Below are 19,773 nucleotides of genomic sequence, written 5' to 3' on the forward strand. Positions count from 1 at the left end.
AAAACATTGTATTATGTGTAGAGTTAAAGGTGACTCAGCTCAGGTAAGAAAGCACATCAAATTGTATGAAAGCATCTCATAACAATCAGTCAGATTCATATAATATGTATTCTCATTTCTTTTATTGATTTTATTTTCTTTTCCTTTTGTAAGATTTGATATGTTTTTTGAAAGAGCTACGTATTTGTGATTTCATGTACTTACATACATACATAATTTAAATTGTATTTTCTTAATTACTCGTAATGCATGTTAATTATAAGATGTAATAATGTTTTGAAAAGATGTGTCCCGCCGAGTTTGTTGCCGGTCCCATATTGGGATACCCTCCTCCAATTGAGGGGGGATTTAAATCTTCTCGGGGCAGAGGTGTACGGTTGGAGCCGGTAAAGGTTTATTTGACGTTCATAAGCGCATTGAAATATGCCTACTTGATTAAACTATTTTTTATCTTTTTTATCTTTATCTTAACACCAACCGTATCACGCATAGAGCTTGTATTTTCCAGTCCACTATCCTTACGTTTGGGTACTCGCTCGGTTCTTTCGACGTATAGTTGCGCGTCTTCGAGTCTCCCAATAATATCACTGACCAGCCGGCCTAGCCAAGGTTACAATCGCTATCGCTTCGACAACGAAAACCATTATGTCTAGAGAGACCACACTTCCATATTAGTGCGACAGTGACACTTGCGTTTCGATCGCTACGGAGCGTAAGCGATCGGCATCTTGGCTACGCGGCCTGAGTCTATTGCAGACTATTCAAACTGTGTCAAATATATAGTTGTAATAATATTTAGATCGATCGATCCCTAGCTCTTAAAATGCTCCAAACTTCTGACTTCTAATTACTATAAAAATATTTTTATAAATAAAATGCACGAATCACGAAGCTTTTGTGGGATGAATATGGAAACAATCGCAAAAAAATGAACTCTCCTGTTTATACACTGTATCAGTACAACATTAGGATACAGCATTAACCCGCCCGCCGCCGCCGTAGTGTCCCACACGAGGTACCCTGGTGCAAGTGTCCCATTCGGACCCGCATAACTCCGCTTATCTACCTGCGGCTAGCTATCGTCGGAGCTGTCCTGACTGTCCTGTCCCATAGATGTGTCAACTGGATAGCGATGTCGATCTCAGGAGCATAGGTTTATTCTGCTATATGATACTTAGGCTAGGATATATATAGCTACAAGCTCGATTACTAACTTTTGACTATTAAAAACGGTACACTTGACTAAAACTTATTTGACACGTATCACTGACAGTTATCCCTTCTTCATAATTATATACCCCGCCGCCTGCAGCTTTGAGTATACATAATACAACAAAACATCTTGCACGGCATTACAATATTCTGACGTTGCCATTGTTGCTAAGCTGCGCTAGTGCGCTCTGTACGGCTACCATCAGTTTGGCATTGACATAAACGCTATCATCATCATCATCTCAGCCATAAGACGTCCACTGCTGAACATAGGCCTCCCCCTTATGGGGGGTAAATGCCATAATCGCCACGCTTGGCAGGCGGGTTGGCGATCGCAGTCGAGTACACCGAATTTGAGGGACGCTGCTGCCCGTCCACCGGTGCTCTTGGACGTAGTTTAAGGACATACCCGGGATATAAACGCTATAGTAAACGTAATTTACTTTCTATGCATCTCGCTCGTACTGACACATTAGTGCGAAAGAGATATATAGAAAGTAAATTACGTTTACGATGGCGTTTCTGTCAATTTGGTGGTAGCCGTACTGTACAGTTGAGTCAAATAACTACAGCGTAACTGCACCTTTAAAACTCCGAAACTCATCAAAGATAGAAATATTTCAATTAAACTTGTTTTTTGGGATATAGGAGGCAAACGAGCAGACAACCCGCCTGATTGTCAGCAATTACTGTTGCTCATGGACAACTGCAATACCAGAGGGGTTGTAACTGCGTTACCGGCCTTTAAGGGAGGAGCTACGGTCTTTTCTTGATGGTTTGAGGGTCGTATCGGTCTCAAATTTTAATTTCGTAAGTTTAATTTGACCGGTAATAAGACAATTTATTTTTAGAAACGGGAGTTAGCTATCCTTAAAAACAAACCAACATACGGTCACCATTTTTATCTGTTTAGGGCATGCGTACATTAACAGTGTTGGTTTAAATCCACCCTCGCAATATCGGCTCAATGGACTTTGCCGAGTTGCCGTGGCGATAAACGGCCATAAGGTCCGAGTGAAATATGACACGCATGTATTATCGGAGCGCATTTGAAGGGTTAAACGTTGGGACTTATTTTAAGGGGCATGATGGAGTCTTGGAGATGCCATAAATTCTCAAATCTGTATAAGATGCTGCTTTGTGTCCTTACGCGGTTACAGATAGGGCCAATGATATAAAGCACCATAAAAATGCCATATATTAAAGAATCATGATCCGCCATCGCCACTGCATAATATGCATACTTGAAGACTATTGCAGCCGTATTCGAACAATCAGATACGTCAAATACTAGATTCTTCAAACAAAAACGTCACTTTTGACACTTGTTTGACACAGACATCCATATCGTTTCAATATCTAGTACTTGACGTATATCATTGTTCGAATACGGCTGTTAACCTTCATTAACGTACTGAAAGTGATACAAGTAAATGTCAAAACGATATCAAATCAGTTGAAACTTGTGTAGTTCGAATGCGTCATGTAAGCCTCTTACCGCGCTTATCAAACCCGCGAATGAACGGAGTGAATGAACGAGTGAGCGGGTGAATGGAACTGTCGGGTAATGACGGCGCTCAAACACGTGAATAGTTAGGCAATCTGCTTTCAGTTGCAGGTTATGGAACTTATGTTATGTAGGTATAACCAGTGTTGCCAACTTGGCATAAATGATGCCAGACCTGGCATATTTTCACTCGCTTTGGCACCAAAATTTTCCATTTAGCATCTGGCATATTTTTTAGCATAAATTAGTCTCAGCCAAGTTTGCACTAACTTGGCAGCAACAATATGCGCCATCGCCTTATGTAGTTCATATTTTCATATGAATTTTGACTTTTGTGGACGGATGGACGTCGACGGTCTATATACATATAAAGTTGGTCAAGCAGATCTTGTCAGTAGAAAAAGGCGGCAAATTTGAAAAATGTATGTGTTTTAAGTGTCCAATTTCAAGTGATATTTTAGCATATTTCAAAAATTTCTTTGGCATAATTTTGGCATAATCTAGACATTAGTCTAGCATTTTTTCTAAATCTCAGTTGGCAGCACTGGGTATAACCGTGAAGTCGTGCTAATAGTTGTGATTACGATAGGTATAAAAATGCATGCTTCAAGCTCAAGCTGCTCATACTTGTAGTCATCAGCAATCAGTATCCACACCCTAGCTAGGGTTGCCAGATGGACGGGATTTGGCGGGATTCTCGGGTAGGTACCTGTACATAAGTTCCGAAATACTCATTGGTATGTACGAGCTGGGGTTTGAACCTGCGACCCCCAGATTGAAAGTCGCACGCTCTTACCACTAGGCCACCAGCGCTCCTTGTGTGATGCGCTATAGTTCGAAATTCGAAAATATCGTTTAAGTAGAGGGCGCGGATTTGAGTTGAGAGTGTTATTGAATTTAATGTGTTGTCGTCCTTCTTCAGACATACACATATCATTCTCACTGCGACCGTCATCCGAATGAAACAAGTAAATAAACAAACGAAAAGCCAAACCCTCTCAAATCCGGCGGCACTCGAAAACAATAAAGATTAAAACAGTACCGGAAAAATCCGGTAAATGCCGTAAATCCGGGTGAACCGGTCCCGCCGCTGTTTACCATAAGCCGTGTTATCGGCGCGGCCGGCCCGGCCCCGTAATGTGCAGCGGTAACGTTTCCCGACGCTTTACACTTCAGAGCGATGACTCAGGCTAGCCAGGCGACCCGCGCGATTGATCGAAAAATAAATACTTTCATAGAGTTAGGCCAAGATATGTCTGCAACGATTTTGATAACACACGCAATGCAAGTGTTATAATAAGTCATAATGTTATAGAAGTTTGACATTTAAAATAACACGCAGGGCGAGTGCTGTCAAAATCGTTGCAGATTTTTCTTGGTTCAATAATTTAATTTTTCATGGGCGCCGCCCGCTCTTAACAAATAAATGCAAATGTTTGTTCAAATTATAGACATAAATATGTAGGTAGGTATGTATTAAAAGTGGTAAAACTCGGTCATCATCTATTATGTCATGTAGCAACTAGCAGAACAGGTTTGACTTCTTATAACCAGAGAGAGTGAAAAAAAAGAAACAAAACAAAATGGCTCTACATTTGTTGTGTTTGCGCAAACTAGTTAATTTGTTACGGCACGGTTTGACTTAGAAACGCTGTCTAAAGTTCGATTATTCAATAAGTTTTAAAGATTATTAACTTTTTAAGACACAAATATAACATTCAGTTAAATATGTTATTTTATTTAGCAGAAGAAATATATATGTATTTTATGTTTTATTGGTAAATAAATAAACGTCAATAAATTTAATTTTGTCATTTCAGTGTTATCTACGACTGTCTATAGATTGACAAACAGAGACTGTTAATGGGTCAATTTAATAACATTGGCAAATAAGGAAAAATAAAGTTAAATGACATAAAGTTGGCGAAATGTAACTATCAGTATAGATGAGTTGAAAAGTAGCCAAAATGAACATACTTATAATAACTCTTCGAAATGTAGGCAAAATTAAAAAGTTGGCAATCACGTAACAGATCCAGTAGCTACTTTTTGATTATAATTATCTAGAAATTATCACAACGAAGGAAATCCCTTATAAGTAACTCTGTTCAGCCAAATTAACTTTCCAGTTAATTTTTTAGCTTTAGTTAACTGTAATTATAGTTAATTTTAGTTTTATATTCATTTTATAACTTATTATATAATAAATGAGTTTCGGGCCTTTATAATCTTAAGTTGAAATAAAGAATTTCGAGGTAGTAGATATTAATTTTATGAGTATAATTTGAACTAAGGTATTATAATTTTTCTTTTATTAATTATAAATTAGCCATATTTGTTTACATTTTTCGGTTGAACTCCACCTTAAACCACTAAGCTGCACTTTAATTATGATCAGTGTTGCATGTGATGTACGTATGCAATACAAACCGGTTAGCTACTTACAAGTTAAAAGTGCATACCTACCAACAGTCCCACCCAAGACCCAATACCAAACAGTCTGCGACCAATCGCTGCAACAAACGCACGCGCATCTTATCAGACTTTCGCGCAACCTGACAACTTTCGCGCTTCGAACACAAACATGTTTAGTAAACACATTAACCTTATTGACCGCGCGCAGTCGGGTGAAACACACTGACCAGTGAAACGTCAGTGTCAAGGCGTTGGAATAAAAAGTAATCAAACAATATTGTGAGAAAATAAGTATTTTTAAATGTCGCCTAACCGTGATTGCAGTGATAACAAGAATCAAACTGTGTTTATAATTACAAAACATCAATTTAAATAGTAATTTTTGTTTTAACTGCGGAAAAACCTGAAGACGAACCAGTGAGGACCTGTTGAAATGGATAAATTAAAAAAAATACCGCAAAACGCTTTGTGACATTTCCCTCCAGTTTAGTTCTGTGATTTTATTTGTTTAGTGCATAGATAGAAGGTAATTAAAAGTGAAAAAACGATTATGTCAGACACTATGAACATTAATTACCTGAACTAAAAACTATCATAAAATATCTGTACATTAGTGTTTAGCCGTTAAAACTAAATGAACGACTGTGACATTCCATAAGTGTCGCGTTCCTAATTGTGGACGCTAAAAGCTGTATTAAAAGCATGTTAAGTACGAAGTGGTTGGTGTTGTGGTCGCTGTGGGCAGCCCGGCTGGCGCGGCAGCCGACGGCGCCGCTGCGCGTGAGTAGCGGGCAGCTGCGCGGGAGCGTCGCGCATGACGGCTCACATGTAGCATACTTGGGGATTCCTTATGCTACTGTCACGGGAGAGAATAGGTTTAAGGTAACCATTACATTTCTAGCATTAGTAACGGTACTGACGACAAACTACTAAGCGAGCTGGCATCACGGAGCTATATAAATTCCGGGTTGAGTACTACGGCCTAATAGAGTAACCGAAAGAGAAGTCAAACTAGAGGATTTGATTGAGTAAAAGACGAAATATGACAATAATGCCAACATTAACAATATACTTACTCGTACAATCATATACTTAGAACTTGACGATTGGTCAAAACATTATACGCTGTTATCCCCAAAAACCGTATAGGTTTTGTTTGGCAGTAAATTGGAAAAGAATGCGTTAATATATAGACAATAATGCTCATCTTTCGAACTAGAGAGAACCATTTATTTGAAACGAGGTGAATTTGTATAAAAGCTTTCATCGAAAATGACAAACCAAAAACTTATTTATATTTTATTTCTACATGATTTAATATCTTTCTTTATATCCAAGGCTGAATCGTCCGCGTGATAAGTAATTATGAACAGGAAATGCAAGTTCTTCTTGTCTTACATAACGCTTTCTACGAGTCGTATCATTCCGACAAGCAAACCACTTCTATTACCTAAAGGAGCCCACTAATTACCAGTCCGCCGGACGATATCGGCCTGTCAGTTAAACGCAAAATTTGACAGCTCCAAACAACTGACAGGCTGTGACCTATTTTATAAAGCTACAAGTTACAATTTACAAGCGGAAGTCTCACTCTTTTCTAACACATAGGGTTAGAAAGAGACTTCCGGTTGTAAACTGTAACTTGTAGCTTTATAAAACACATAGGGTTAGAAAGAGACTTCCGCTTGTAGGTTGTAACTTGTAACTTTATAAAATAGGCCACAGATATCGTCCGGCAAACTGGTAGTCTGTGGGCCCCTTAAGAGTGACATTCCATTTCCAACTGCAGCTGCAATACTGTTCATTTTACTATGGAAACGCGTCGCTGTCATTGTCAATTGCCATAGAAAATGAACAGTATTGCAGCTGCAGTTGGAAATGGAATGTCACTTTAATAGACTAATCGAATATAAAAATGCGGTCAGACTTTAGCGCTTCTTCAATCCTAAAATATTGTTCAAGTTTGAACTCTACTATTTCATACATTCAGCTCTTGCACTTTGGAAGCAAATTTGGGCTCTGGGATGAAAACGAAGTCACCAATTAATATCGCGCTAAGGTGTGTTGTCAAAAAATGCTAACAAATATTAATATGCGACTGATACTGACACTCTCGGGGCTTCTAACATCTATGGTGACCTGACATAGTCCGAATGACTGGCTGGCCGACTGACGTACATATTTGGAACGACCTACATTTTTAATTCAAATTCGACATGAATCCCTTAAGGGCATAAGTACGGCGCCCTGTGAAAGAACACAAAACTGAAATATTTTCATAAAATTTTAAGTCTAATTTTATTTCCAGGCCCCTGGTCCCGAGCCAAAATGGGACGGTACCTTCGAAGCGGACAGAGACCACATCCGCTGTCTCCAACGTCTGGACATCAGGACTAACTTCTTCAGCGGCCAGGAGGCCTGCCTCACCTTAAACGTCTACACCCCTCTCACCCCCACCCACCCTCTTCCTGTCATGATCTTCATCCATGGCGGAGCCTACATGGAAGGCTCAGGCTCGCCAGCACTCTATGGACCAAGAAATTTAGTCTCCAAAGGCGTTATTCTCGTCACCATAAACTATAGGCTCAATGTCCAAGGATTCCTTTGCCTAGGTATCAAAGAAGCCCCCGGAAATGCCGGAATAAAAGACCAAGTAGCAGCGTTGAAGTGGATTCAGAGAAACATAAGGGCGTTCGGTGGCGATCCTGACAAAGTAACTCTGTTTGGAGAAAGCGCTGGGGCGTCATCGGTGTCTTATCATTTATTATCTCCAATGTCTAAGGATCTGTTCCACAAGGCCATAATGCAAAGTGGCTCCTCGTTAGCCCCATGGGCATACCAGCAATCGCCAATACAAGTTGCCGTTTCTTTGGCCAAAGTAATGGGTTATGAATCCGAAGATCCCCATGACCTCTACAATTTTTTCGCTAAAAAGACTGACTTAGAACTTGTTACACCGAGAATCCCTCGTGAACACGGTGCCAGCATTGTATCAGAAATGATAGCTTCGCCTTGCGTTGAGAAGAAAATTGAAGGTGTGGAAGCATTTTTGACGGAGGAACCTTATGAACTGTTATCGAGAGGGGAGTTCACAAAGATACCTTTAATGATAGGCACTACTAGCCAAGAAGGATATTTCTTCACTAGCTTCGAGAATAGAACAACGCTATCAAACATGGACTTCTCTAAAGCGTTGCCTTGCAACTTGCAATTTGCTACAGAAGAGAAACAGGTAGAAGTAGCGTGCAGATTTAAAGAAATGTACATAGGCAATGTCACAATATCTGAGCATACTTTAGAAAAGCTGTCCAAGTTTCACGGGGAACCATTTTTCGTGTACCCTGTCCTAAAAGAGACAGAACTAATATTGAACAAGACAGATGAACCCGTGTACAGTTTCGTATTTGACTACGCAGGTTGGAAGAACGTTCCCAAGGTGTGGGCAGGATTTGGAACAGCTTCTGGGGCTACTCATGGAGATGAGCTCTTCTATTTATTTGAGCAGCTCTTGATACCGAATATGTTTGAATGGAGAATGATGGAGAAAATGTCCACTATGTGGACAAACTTCGCCAAGTTTGGGTATGTATTTTAGAGATGCCATTTCTGGTATCTATCCGTTAGCAGTTTACTTGTTATTTCAGCAGTAGTAGTAGTAGCAATAGTCCAATATTTACCTTTTTCCAATTAAAAAAAAAATATCTCCGTTTTCGATTTTAAATATTTTTATATTATTTTATCTGCTCTCGGTGTTTGTAAATAATTTAAAAAAATTGACTTAAGACAATAGTCGGCCTATTATCGGTACCGTCTAATGTTATGATATTTATGACCATGAACACGGACGATAATATGTGACTGTACTTGTGATTGTCTCATCTGGATTGTTTCAGAGACCCAACTCCAGAAACATCACAGCTGCTGCCATTAAAATGGCCGCCGACCAACCGGTCATCTCCCGAAGCCTTCGTAATAGACAAGGAACTTTCTACTCGTCCGCTGTGGTCGAGTAGCTCGCTCAAGTACTGGGACGAAGTCTACACTGAATATAGATCACATTGATGGGATTAGTCATTAACGTCACGGTTGAAACACGTCAACATTTGGTAATAGGGGGGCGGGACTGGCCGAGGATCATACCAACCGGTCGTGCGCTGCCATTTCATGTTAAATTGGAGTCTAATGGCTCTCTGCGATTTTCACGAGATATAATATTGTTATATCGTTTAGAAAGCAAACAAGCAGATAGGTCGCCTGATTGTAAGAAAATCACCGCCATCCATGGACACAATATAACACCAGAGTATTGCAAGTTGCCGGCCTTCAAGACGGGAGTACGCTCTTTTCTTGAAGGGTTGAATGTTGTATCAGTCCGGAAATAGATAGATTGATAGATAGAATACTCTTTATTGGCACACCTCAGTAAAAAGATACAAAAGAAAAATACAATTGATTAAATATAGAGGCAGACAACAGGCGGTCTTATCGCTAAAGAGCGATCTCTTCCAGACAACCTTTGGGTAGCGGAAACAGACTTAATCGAAAAAGTAGGTGTTGCAAAGAGAACATTATTATTATTAGAGAGATTTATTAAGAGAAATACCGCGGGCAACAGGACTATTTCGGTCAGACGGTCATCATCCAGAAGTATAAAGACATTTGACTTGACAGAAGAGTTTGGGGTGACATGATATCACATTGTGAATTCCAGAAAACAGAAACTAAGCCAAATGTGACTGTCGTGAGGAAGTGCTAGTCTTTAATTATTATTTGATTTATTACCAATTATATTTACAATAAGAATAAGTTTGTTGTTGGAATCCAATGGCCAAATATTGATTGTTGAATATATGTTTGCGTCTTTTGCGACAAGAATGTTAACCTCTATCTGCCCAGAAGCCTATAAAAAGGTCTTCCATTCCATTGCATTTTCAATCTACATAAATATTTAATGTTTAATTAATTTTATTGGGTGAAAAGTTTATTGATAAGGTAGATACAAATATTAAAAATGAAAATAAACTAACTTATCTATAAAATAAAACTAAATTAAAACTAAAAACTAATACTAAATAAAATAAGATAAAATTAAAATATATCTAAGTAATTGGGCCCCTTTGGCATGGTGCCGAGGACGCTGGCAGCATTTCCCCGCTGTATTGCTAAGCTAATACGTTGAGCGAGAAAGCTGCCAGCTCTTCGGTCACCAGTGAAGTCTACAATCCTTTTCGAAAGCTCCTTAAAAAGTTTTACAGCATTAGGACCCCACGGGCCAAGGGTCTCAACCCCAAATGGCATAAAAATATACTCGGGGCCGAGACCCCTGTACTTCTGCAATTTGAGGTTTTCGGCCGCTCTAGCTGCCGCACCTGCTTGGTTGCTGGTTCCCGTGAGGTGAGAAGGGGCCAGAGTGTCTACGCAGGTAGCGTCCCACACTAGCACCCTTCCAAAACCCCAAGGAACATATTTTATTTATATGTGTATTGTTTTTCTTTGTCTTTTCTTTTATTGTGTAGTTTCACAGTACCTTGGTTTCACACTGTAATACTGTTACTTATTTGATCAATATATAAATAATAATCATTTTGACAAATCAAAATTACTTACCTGTGTCTCGGCTTGATTCCATTTATGGGCGGCTAGGCGATAAGAGACATCATAATCAAAGTCAAAGAACAAAAACATAATATTTCAATCACGTGTAGAGAGTATAGCTATCGATTAGGTATCTACCTACGTCATTTTAACGACCTTCTCTACCAATTATCTGAATGGTAAAAATGTGTTATTGCATTTATTTATTTCTTTACCTAGTGTTTCTCTTTGTGTATAACAGATAAGTAGGTAGATAAAGCAGGTATTTTGTTTTCTATTCGTCCGTTAAATAGGCGTATATAGATAATTAGACATACATTTAAAATGTTTTCATTATTTCACCTTTCGTCGGATTAAAATAAAAAACCGGGCAAGTGCGAGTCGGACTCGCGCACGAAGGGTTCCGTACCATAATGCAAAAAAAAAAACAAAAAAAAGCAAAAAGAAAACGGTCACCCATCCAAGTACTGACCCCTCCCGACGTTGCTTAACTTTGGTCAAAAATCACGTTTGTTGTATGGGAGCCCCATTTAAATCTTTATTTTATTCTGTTTTTAGTATTTGTTGTTATAGCGGCAACAGAAATACATCATCTGTGAAAATTTCAACTGTCTAGCTATCACGGTTCGTGAGATACAGCCTGGTGACAGACGGACGGACGGACGGACGGACGGACGGACGGACGGACGGACAGCGAAGTCTTAGTAATAGGGTCCCGTTTTACCCTTTGGGTACGGAACCCTAAAAAGCAGATGTCGCTGTACGGCTTCTTAGGTACTAAGTAGTACCAAAGACATACATATGTAACTTCGTATAAGATGAATAAAGTCTAAGAAAAAACCGTGCCTCGGAAATCAAGAATAAGTCATTCTCGGATAGATGGCGCACACACCTTTGGACTATGCTCGGCTAGATGGCGTGACGACACCGTTTCATATTTATTAACAATTTTAACACGTAGATATCAGTGAATGAACATGGGTCAAAATGATATAAAAATAATAAAATCATTTATCCATATATATACATTTTTTTGATAATTTTATACGTCTTTATTTTGAGTTTTAGTCGTGTGTCGATAGATGGCAGTAAATTTACAGTGACTACAAAATTTAATATGACAGGACCCCTCTACACTATCTATTCTCTTTGGTAGTACTAATGTATTATTAATTATTAATGGTGTTATTCATAAACGCACTGCAAGCCTGAATCAGCAATTTTAATTATTTAATCTGTCATTTTGACTCAAAATTATTTGTATTTGTAAAAAAAAGAAAACAAAAATACCTAATTAATTGAAGACTTGTTAACTTTTATTAATAAGGGGGTTAAAGTCAACGTTTCACAATTTAAGTACAGTAACCTGCAATAATATGTTACTCTTCGAAGGCCGCAAAAATATGTGACACGCTCTTATGCCTCTACAAATAAGATCGTGTCAGATATTATTGCGGCCTTCGGTTTGTAACATATTAATGCAGGTGACTGTACCACAAAATGGCGCGCTATAGTGCCATCTAGCTCGACTGTCTAGATAGAGTACCTGCAATAATATATGTTACTTTTCGAAGGCCGCAAAAATAAGTGACACGCTCTTATGGCTCTACAAATAAGATCGTGTCAGATATTTTTGCGGCCTTCGCTATGTAACATATTATTGCAGGTGATTGTACATTCTTTTGGCATGTCATGTCTGTCATCGAATTGACGTAGTACGAGTAAGTATCAAGTCAATGTCTAGTTACTTATTAAATTCTATCATACCCCATGAATCAGTAAGAAATGCAGATAACATGCTATCGCAAAAGTCGTAAATTAAAATAAACTCTTATTACTACCACCACAGAGATAATTTTCAGTTGCAGCACATGCATGCTGTTTAAGAGTGTATTTTTATACACAAAACGTTGACGATTAGACTGGTTCAGTTTGTGTTGCTACACCGCGAGTACACAACGTTTATTCGTTTTACTAAAGTAAGAATGTGTTGATTGAATTTAAACCGTAAAAATAGTTAATTATGATTGAAATTACATCGTATATTTTGGACCGCTACCAATTAGTATACAAAACGCGGCGTGATTATTCGTTGTGAATTTTAAATCAAATTTAATAAGGGTGATTCTTATTTACATTGCGTCCAGAAAATAAAATCGTAAAAGTTTTGTTTTTCACATATTGTTAGATAGGTACCTACATATATCATAAGTACATAGGTACCAAACACGTTCCGTGACATTTCGAACTTGTATTTTTTATACTCTTAAGAAGTTGAGAAGTATATATATATAGAGTTTACTTATATTCTTAAAAATTATAACGCTATTCTTACAGGCAAAAAAAAAAACTTAAGAACAACCCATAAATACGGAGTGACGTCAGAAAAAACAGGACAAGAAGAAGGTAAAAAGAGTTGAACAAAAACTATTAAGGACGCTTAAAAAAGGATAAATATTTGCTTAACTTAACATTTTAAAAATAATAAAAGTGGAATACATATGAGGCCCAATACATTCCACGATTCTTCTCTTTCCGAACAGACACTATCAGAAACTTGCATCACAATAGATAGGCAACAATGTAATACAACAAACGTATTAACCACAGAGTTTTATGTTTACTTTAATGATTTTGACCTTGGGTTCAATGATTATTAAGGGTGGATAATGACATAGTAGTAAGTAGTTGTTAAGCGGTTGAGTGTTCAAAATGAACGGACCACACTTTATCTTTATTCACCTTTATAATATTGTTATGAAACGTAGCGTGTGCATTAAGACAGTCAGAATTGCAATTGCAATTGCTACTAAATGCATCTACCTACTTGCTACGACTACCAAGTCAAGAGTTTATATGCTTTACAAAGATTTTTTAGAATATTGACTGGCAAACCAATTTATCAGTACAAAATACAAAGTCGGCGTCTATATATTGTTCAAAAAATCTGCTTTTAATTTTAAAACTAACACAGGACTTAATCGCGTAAAGCTTACGTTTATATATGGCCTGAAAATCTGGTGAGTAAAAGTCGAGTCAAGTAGTTTGAATCAATATATTTCTGTTTTTTTTTCTATCAAGAAACAAATTCAATTATTTAATGAAAATACCTATTTTTATTCAGACGATGCAGGCTCGATTGAAGCCCTGGGTGCTAGAAGCTTTAATCACTTTTTCTTTCGTATATTTTAATGTCTGCCTTTTTCTACTGACAAAACTGGTTTGCCAGACTATAGTTAGATACCATAACCTTTTAGTTTGACAGCAATGCGTATGAGCAAGTGGCTGCCATGGGCCCGCGCGCGGCAGCTGACGGCGCCGGTGCGCGTGCGCGGTGGACTCGTGCGCGGCACCGTGGCCAAGGATGGCTCGCATCTGCGCTTCCTCGGCATACCCTATGCAACTGTCACGCCGGAGAACAGGTTTCAGGTGCGTATCAAACTATAATAATACAAGAGTGCGTCCTATTTTCGTAAATGCGATGCAAAATTATAGTTTCTCGCCATTCGCAAATAACGCTAAAATACATTGTTTGCAAGATTTGGATGCATTTTTTTTCATTTAATAAGAATTTAATATCACTAGCATCAATTTATTAATTTTCCTAGCCTTGCCGCTTTCTAACTTTCCACCTGGAGGGGTTGAGTTGAGTGGAAACTTATAATGACAAGACAGGAACAGAGTTCTAAAAAACGCAAATTCAGCAAAACTCTCTTCATCTAGAGTCGAAATACATACGAGTCTATAATTTAGGTCTCATTTTATTTCAGGCTCCGGGGCCCGAACCAACCTGGGACGGCGTGTATGACGCTCTTGACGGCAAAGTCATCTGCCCACAGTGTCCCGTTCTCCCTGCTGGGGGTCTACCGGGGCGACCCACAGGACAAGAAGACTGCCTGAATATAAATGTATTCACTCCTGTACCTCCTGCAGAGAAGCTACCTGTCATGGTCTTTATACACGGAGGAGGTTTCATCGAAGGATCGGGAGTGCCACTAGTATATGGCCCAAATTATTTAGTTCCAAAAGGAGTGATTTTAGTAACTTTTAACTACAGATTAAACGTGCCAGGCTACCTGAATCTAGGGATAAAAGAGGCGCCAGGGAATGCTGGGATGAAAGACCAAGTCGCAGCTTTAAGATGGGTTCAGGAAAATATCAGTTCTTTTGGCGGGGACCAAGATAATGTTACGATTTTTGGTGAAAGCGCTGGCGGCGCGTCAGTATCTTACCACTTACTAGCTCCAATGTCAATAGGACTCTTCCATAAAGCCATAACACAAAGTGGATCATCCTTAAACCCTTGGGCGTTTCAAAGCAACCCAGAATATAATGCTCATTTAGTTGCAAAATCTTTTGGATTTGATACTAAAGACCCTTATGAATTATTTGATTTTTTCAATAAGAAACCTATAAAAGAACTACTTATGGCTAAACTTCCTAAAGATGAACGAACGCTGTTGTTTTCCAATCTGGTTTACGCACCTAGTGTAGAAAGGCAGTTTGAAAATGTTGAACCGTTTTTAACAGAAGAACCTTATCAGTTATTGTCAAATGGAGAATACACTAAAGTCCCTATGATTATCGGAACTACGGATGAAGAAGGATACTTCTTTATCGGCGCAGAGAAACATTTCTCATCAAAAATCACCGGGAAAATCGAGCATTCATTACCAAATAACCTCAAATTTCCAACAGAAGCAGAAGAGCAGCGAATTGCAAAAGAAATAAGAGAAATGTATATGGGTGATGAAGCTATATCAAATAAGAAATCATCTACACTGAAGCTTTCAAAGTTTTACGGAGATCCATTTATGACATATCCGTCATTAGCTGAGACAGAGCTAATACTGAAGTCAACCGACAGACCGATATACAACTACTGCTTCAAATACAGCGGTTGGAGGAACATGGGCAAGGTGTTTGGAGGCCTACACTTCCTCTCTCAGCCTGGAGCGACGCACGCAGATGACCTATTTTACTTGTTCCATCAGCCCTACCTGACCTGGTTAGCGAAGCTAGATAAAAGGATGATAGATAAAATGACGACTTTGTGGACTAATTTTGCGAAACATGGGTGAGTTTTTAGAAATGTAATTTTATCGAGTGAACATCGGGGCTCAAATTACGAGTCCCATGAAATCTCGATTTCTGGACTGATTTTGTATAGAAAACCAGTCCCGGGACCCATATACAGGTTGCCAGCTACTGCTGCTAATATACTACTGTATAATATCGAAAACTTACGATTGACCTACTTAAACTCCTGAGTTAATATTATTCACGATACAAATGCGGAAAAGAGGAAATTCGAAACGAGTGGCGGTATTTGAATCAGTGACCGTTTTACCTGTCAACCAAAATTCTCTAAATGCTTTACCCCAACGGCCGCTCATTACTTTATGTAGTATATATGCATACTTTTTTATCTGAACTTAATGTGTCGCAATAAACTATAATTATAAACCTGTAACATATAATTTTCTAAAAACGTCCTTATAATAACAGATGACAACGTCAAAACCGTGTCTTGCCTGTTCCAGAGATCCTACTCCTTCGACTTCAGAGCTGGCGCCGCAGCGATGGCTCCCCACGGACCCTGCAGACCCTCGGAGCTTCGTCCTGGATCGGGAACACGCCACTGTTCCCTTGTGGTTCAAGGACTCACTGAAATATTGGAGAGATCTGTACACTAAGTATAGACGGTTATAAATGTTTAAGTACAAACGTGAAGTCTTAATTACGTACGACATAAAATAAAATGGAAATAAAATGTACTAGAGTCGGACGAAAAAAAGTCAGCGGCGGATTTGGTAGCCCACGCAGTGCAAGTGTCATTTTTTATACGTCATAATTTCATAGAAGTTTGACGTTTAACTGCGTGGGCTATCAAATCCGCTTTCACTGCGTGGGCTATCAAATCCGCTGCAGACTATTCTTGGTCGAACTCTAATAAGTTGTTGTCATTTTTAAGCATTTTACGTCAACTGTGTGACAGTTACGTAGAAAGTGACGCCCTCATTTAATTTCTACTATTTTATGTCGCACTGTACGTAGGTATTTTATTAATGAGATTGATTGAGCAAAGCACTTACCCTGAAAGCAAGCTAAATTATTTTCTGAATGTACCTAATAAAGAGCTCTGTTCACAATGACAATTGATTTAATAAACTCCGAGACTTTTTATTAACATAATTTTCGTTTTCTTTAAGATGATAATAGTTCTGCCCTGCCCTGCTTATAATATGTAATAGGCGCTAGGTACCATCTCGCTTTTGTTGCCTGCCTAAATGTAATGTACGGCTGTAGTAAGTAGGTATTCTTATCTTTGGCACGGAATAAATAATAGTACTAGGTACAGAAGTCTCACTCTCTAACAAAACGCGTCTGTCACGATCAGCACAGATATGGCCGCTAGGTGACGACTGCGCCACGCGTGGCTTATGGCAAACCCCACAATTGGGGTCGAACGGATGGGCTTTTAGCTACCTGTAGCAAAGCGACGAAATCGCGGAGTGAGCCACGCCTGTCTTTGGCTAGTCTGTTAAGTTAAATTTGAATCAGAAGGTCACGTTTACACACAAAATGTGCTGAAATTAGCTTTTTAGTAGTACGGTATGTCTGAACTAAATAACGGTGAATCTCATTGTGAAGCGGTGCCATTTTTCATTTATTTTATCTTTTCATACTCACACAGCTTTTGTGAGCCAATCAAATGGCACATTTATTTAGCAACAGTTTCTCCACAGGTAACTTTAACAAAGTAAATCTAATTTTTATAATCATCTATAATAAGAACCAAAACAACAATCATTTTCTCCTATATTTGTAGTACAAGTCCCTCCAGTATACTTATGAGCGACTCCTTGAACCACAGAGGGACGGTGGAGTGCTCTCGATCCAGCACAAAGGCCTGAGGGTCTGCGGCCGTCGAGGGAAGCCAGCGCTGCGGCAGGAGCTCTGAGGTTACAGGGGTTGGATCGCTGGAACAGAAAACCTGGTTAATCTTCTGACCTTTTTCCCCAAGGAGTAGCCAAAAATATATCACTCTAACTATACAGCTCTTAAATTTTATGGCATTGCATTTTAATGTAAGTGACCTGGATTTTTAATATGGCTCACTGCCTTGACGAAAGTTCAAAAGGTATCAAAATGACAATTTAAATATAAGTAGTCTGATAAAGCGGTGAATACTTTATTACTTACCCGTACTTTGCAAAATTAGTCCACAAAGTCGTCATTTTCTCTATCATTTCCTTGTCAAACCATGCCAACCATGACATGAAGGGCTGATGAAACAAATAAAACAAGTCATCTGCATGCGTCGCTCCCGGCTCCGACAGAAAATTTCTTCCCGCAAAGGCTTTGCCCACGTTCCTCCAGCCACTGTACTTGAAAAAGTAGTTGTAGATAGGTTTATCAGTTGACTGAAGTAATAACTCAGTCTCTGCCAAAGACGGGTAAATTAGGAATGGATCCCCGTAGTATCCTGAAAGTTTTATAGTTGCTGAGGGCGACTTTGATACAGGCTCATCACCCATGTACATTTTTCTAATTTCTCTAGCAACTCGTTTTTTCTCTGCCTCTGATGGAAATTCAACATTATTAGGCAATGCGAGTTTAAAATCGAGGATAGATTTAGATACTACCGCATCATCTACACCTATGAAGAAATAACCTTCTTCATTTGTTGATCCTATAATTAATGGTACTTTGGTATAATTCTCCTTCGTTAATAATTGGTATGGTTCTTCTGTCAGAAAAGCTTCAACTCCATCAAAATTCTTTTCAATACTAGGGGCGTAAATGAGTTCAGAAAATATTGTTTGTCTTAAATCTTTTGGTAACTTCATACTAACTAGATCAGGTAACGGCAGATTGTTCAAAATCTTGTACAACTCATGAGGGTCTTCCGTATCGTAACCCAAACTTTTTGCTATTCGGTGAGCATTGTGAACTGGGTTCGCTTGCAAAGCCCACGGACATAGAGAAGAACCGCTCTGGGTGATGGCTTTGTGGAAAAGTCCATTGGACATTGGAGACAGCAAGTGGTAAGACACCGAGGCACCGCCAGCACTCTCGCCGCAAATTGTGATATTATCTGGATCTCCTCCGAAAGCTTTAATATTCTTCTGAACCCACCTGAGGGCTGCCACTTGGTCTTTCATTCCAGCGTTACCAGGAGCCTCTTTTATTCCTAGATTGAGAAATCCTGGTAGGTTTAGCCTGTAATTGAACGTAACCAATATGACTCCTTTAGGCACTAAATAGTTTGGTCCGTAGAGTAAAGGTATGCCTGAGCCTTCTATGAAGCCTCCGCCATGTATAAACACCATGACAGGCAACATGGAGTGTGAAGGGAACGCAGGTGTGTAGACATTTAACTTTAGGCAGTCTTCTTGACCCACAGATTTATTTCCAATCTCTCCTGTAAAAGGATTCATTTGACATTGAAGACACATTACATTGTCTTCAATAGCTTCGTATGTGCCATCCCAAATTGGTTCTGAACCTGGTGCCTGAAATAGAATGAAAAACGTGTAGGTATTTTGCGAAGTAACAACAAAGAAATCAAGTTGAATTTTCTACAATCTACTACATTAATATTGTATAATGTATTGGTAGATAATTAATAAGTATATGGCGATGACCCTAGAAGCATGATAATGTCAGAACGATTAAATTGCACCTTTTCTGATTCAATTCAAATACATGTTGGCCGTGGTTACTAAGCTCAGCATGGGCTAGACTTGTGTAATCGCTGGTTTACAGTTTGGCCCTTTTTGAGGGTCTGCTAAGGTTGAGTTAAACAATGAACGAACCTGAAACCTACTGTCACCTGTAAGAGTGACATACGGTATCCCCAGGTAGGCGACACACGAGCCATCTCGCGCGACGCTCCCGCGCAGCAGCCCACTACTCACGCTCAGCGGCGCCGTTGGCTGTCGCACCAGCCGCGCTGCCCACAGCGACCACAACACTAACCACTTCGTGCTCAACATGGTTTACCGGAGTGACGCCATCTGTTGAGATTATGGTGTATT

General features: G+C 39.1%; 4 protein-coding genes across 4 annotated transcripts in view; 3 read left to right on the plus strand and 1 right to left on the minus strand.

Annotated features, from left to right (window-relative positions):
* The window catches only part of LOC134672067 (protein VAC14 homolog), a 443,464-nt gene that overhangs the window by 186,681 nt on the left and 237,010 nt on the right, over nucleotides 1-19,773 (plus strand). The window lies entirely within an intron of this gene.
* Nucleotides 5,231-9,666, plus strand: LOC134672073 (cholinesterase 1-like). Its single transcript, XM_063529975.1, has 3 exons — nucleotides 5,231-6,016; nucleotides 7,443-8,716; nucleotides 9,028-9,666. Exons 1-3 carry the CDS (start codon nucleotides 5,837-5,839, stop codon nucleotides 9,194-9,196), a joined length of 1,623 nt encoding a protein of 540 aa, XP_063386045.1. The 5' UTR covers nucleotides 5,231-5,836; the 3' UTR covers nucleotides 9,197-9,666.
* On the plus strand, nucleotides 13,961-16,915 carry LOC134672071 (esterase FE4-like). Its single transcript, XM_063529973.1, has 3 exons — nucleotides 13,961-14,158; nucleotides 14,500-15,806; nucleotides 16,273-16,915. Exons 1-3 carry the CDS (start codon nucleotides 13,997-13,999, stop codon nucleotides 16,439-16,441), a joined length of 1,638 nt encoding a protein of 545 aa, XP_063386043.1. The 5' UTR covers nucleotides 13,961-13,996; the 3' UTR covers nucleotides 16,442-16,915.
* LOC134672085 (cholinesterase 1-like) lies at nucleotides 17,027-19,731 on the minus strand. The gene is given in 4 exon segments (XM_063529992.1): nucleotides 17,027-17,581; nucleotides 17,583-17,712; nucleotides 17,936-19,248; nucleotides 19,552-19,731. Coding segments are annotated over 4 exon segments (1,665 nt in total). The 3' UTR covers nucleotides 17,027-17,539.

The sequence above is a fragment of the Cydia fagiglandana genome, chromosome 16 (assembly GCF_963556715.1).
Source record: "Cydia fagiglandana chromosome 16, ilCydFagi1.1, whole genome shotgun sequence".
NCBI lineage: Eukaryota > Metazoa > Arthropoda > Insecta > Lepidoptera > Tortricidae > Cydia > Cydia fagiglandana.

Coding starts and splice junctions, on each gene's coding strand:
- LOC134672071 (XM_063529973.1), top strand. CDS start 13,997: ATGCGTATGAGCAAGTGGCTGCCATGGGCCCGCGCGCGGCAGCTGACG. Junction 14,159..14,499: donor CGCCGGAGAACAGGTTTCAG/GTGCGTATCAAA, acceptor ATTTTATTTCAG/GCTCCGGGGCCCGAACCAAC. Junction 15,807..16,272: donor ACTAATTTTGCGAAACATGG/GTGAGTTTTTAG, acceptor TGCCTGTTCCAG/AGATCCTACTCCTTCGACTT.
- LOC134672073 (XM_063529975.1), top strand. CDS start 5,837: ATGTTAAGTACGAAGTGGTTGGTGTTGTGGTCGCTGTGGGCAGCCCGG. Junction 6,017..7,442: donor CGGGAGAGAATAGGTTTAAG/GTAACCATTACA, acceptor TTTTATTTCCAG/GCCCCTGGTCCCGAGCCAAA. Junction 8,717..9,027: donor ACAAACTTCGCCAAGTTTGG/GTATGTATTTTA, acceptor GGATTGTTTCAG/AGACCCAACTCCAGAAACAT.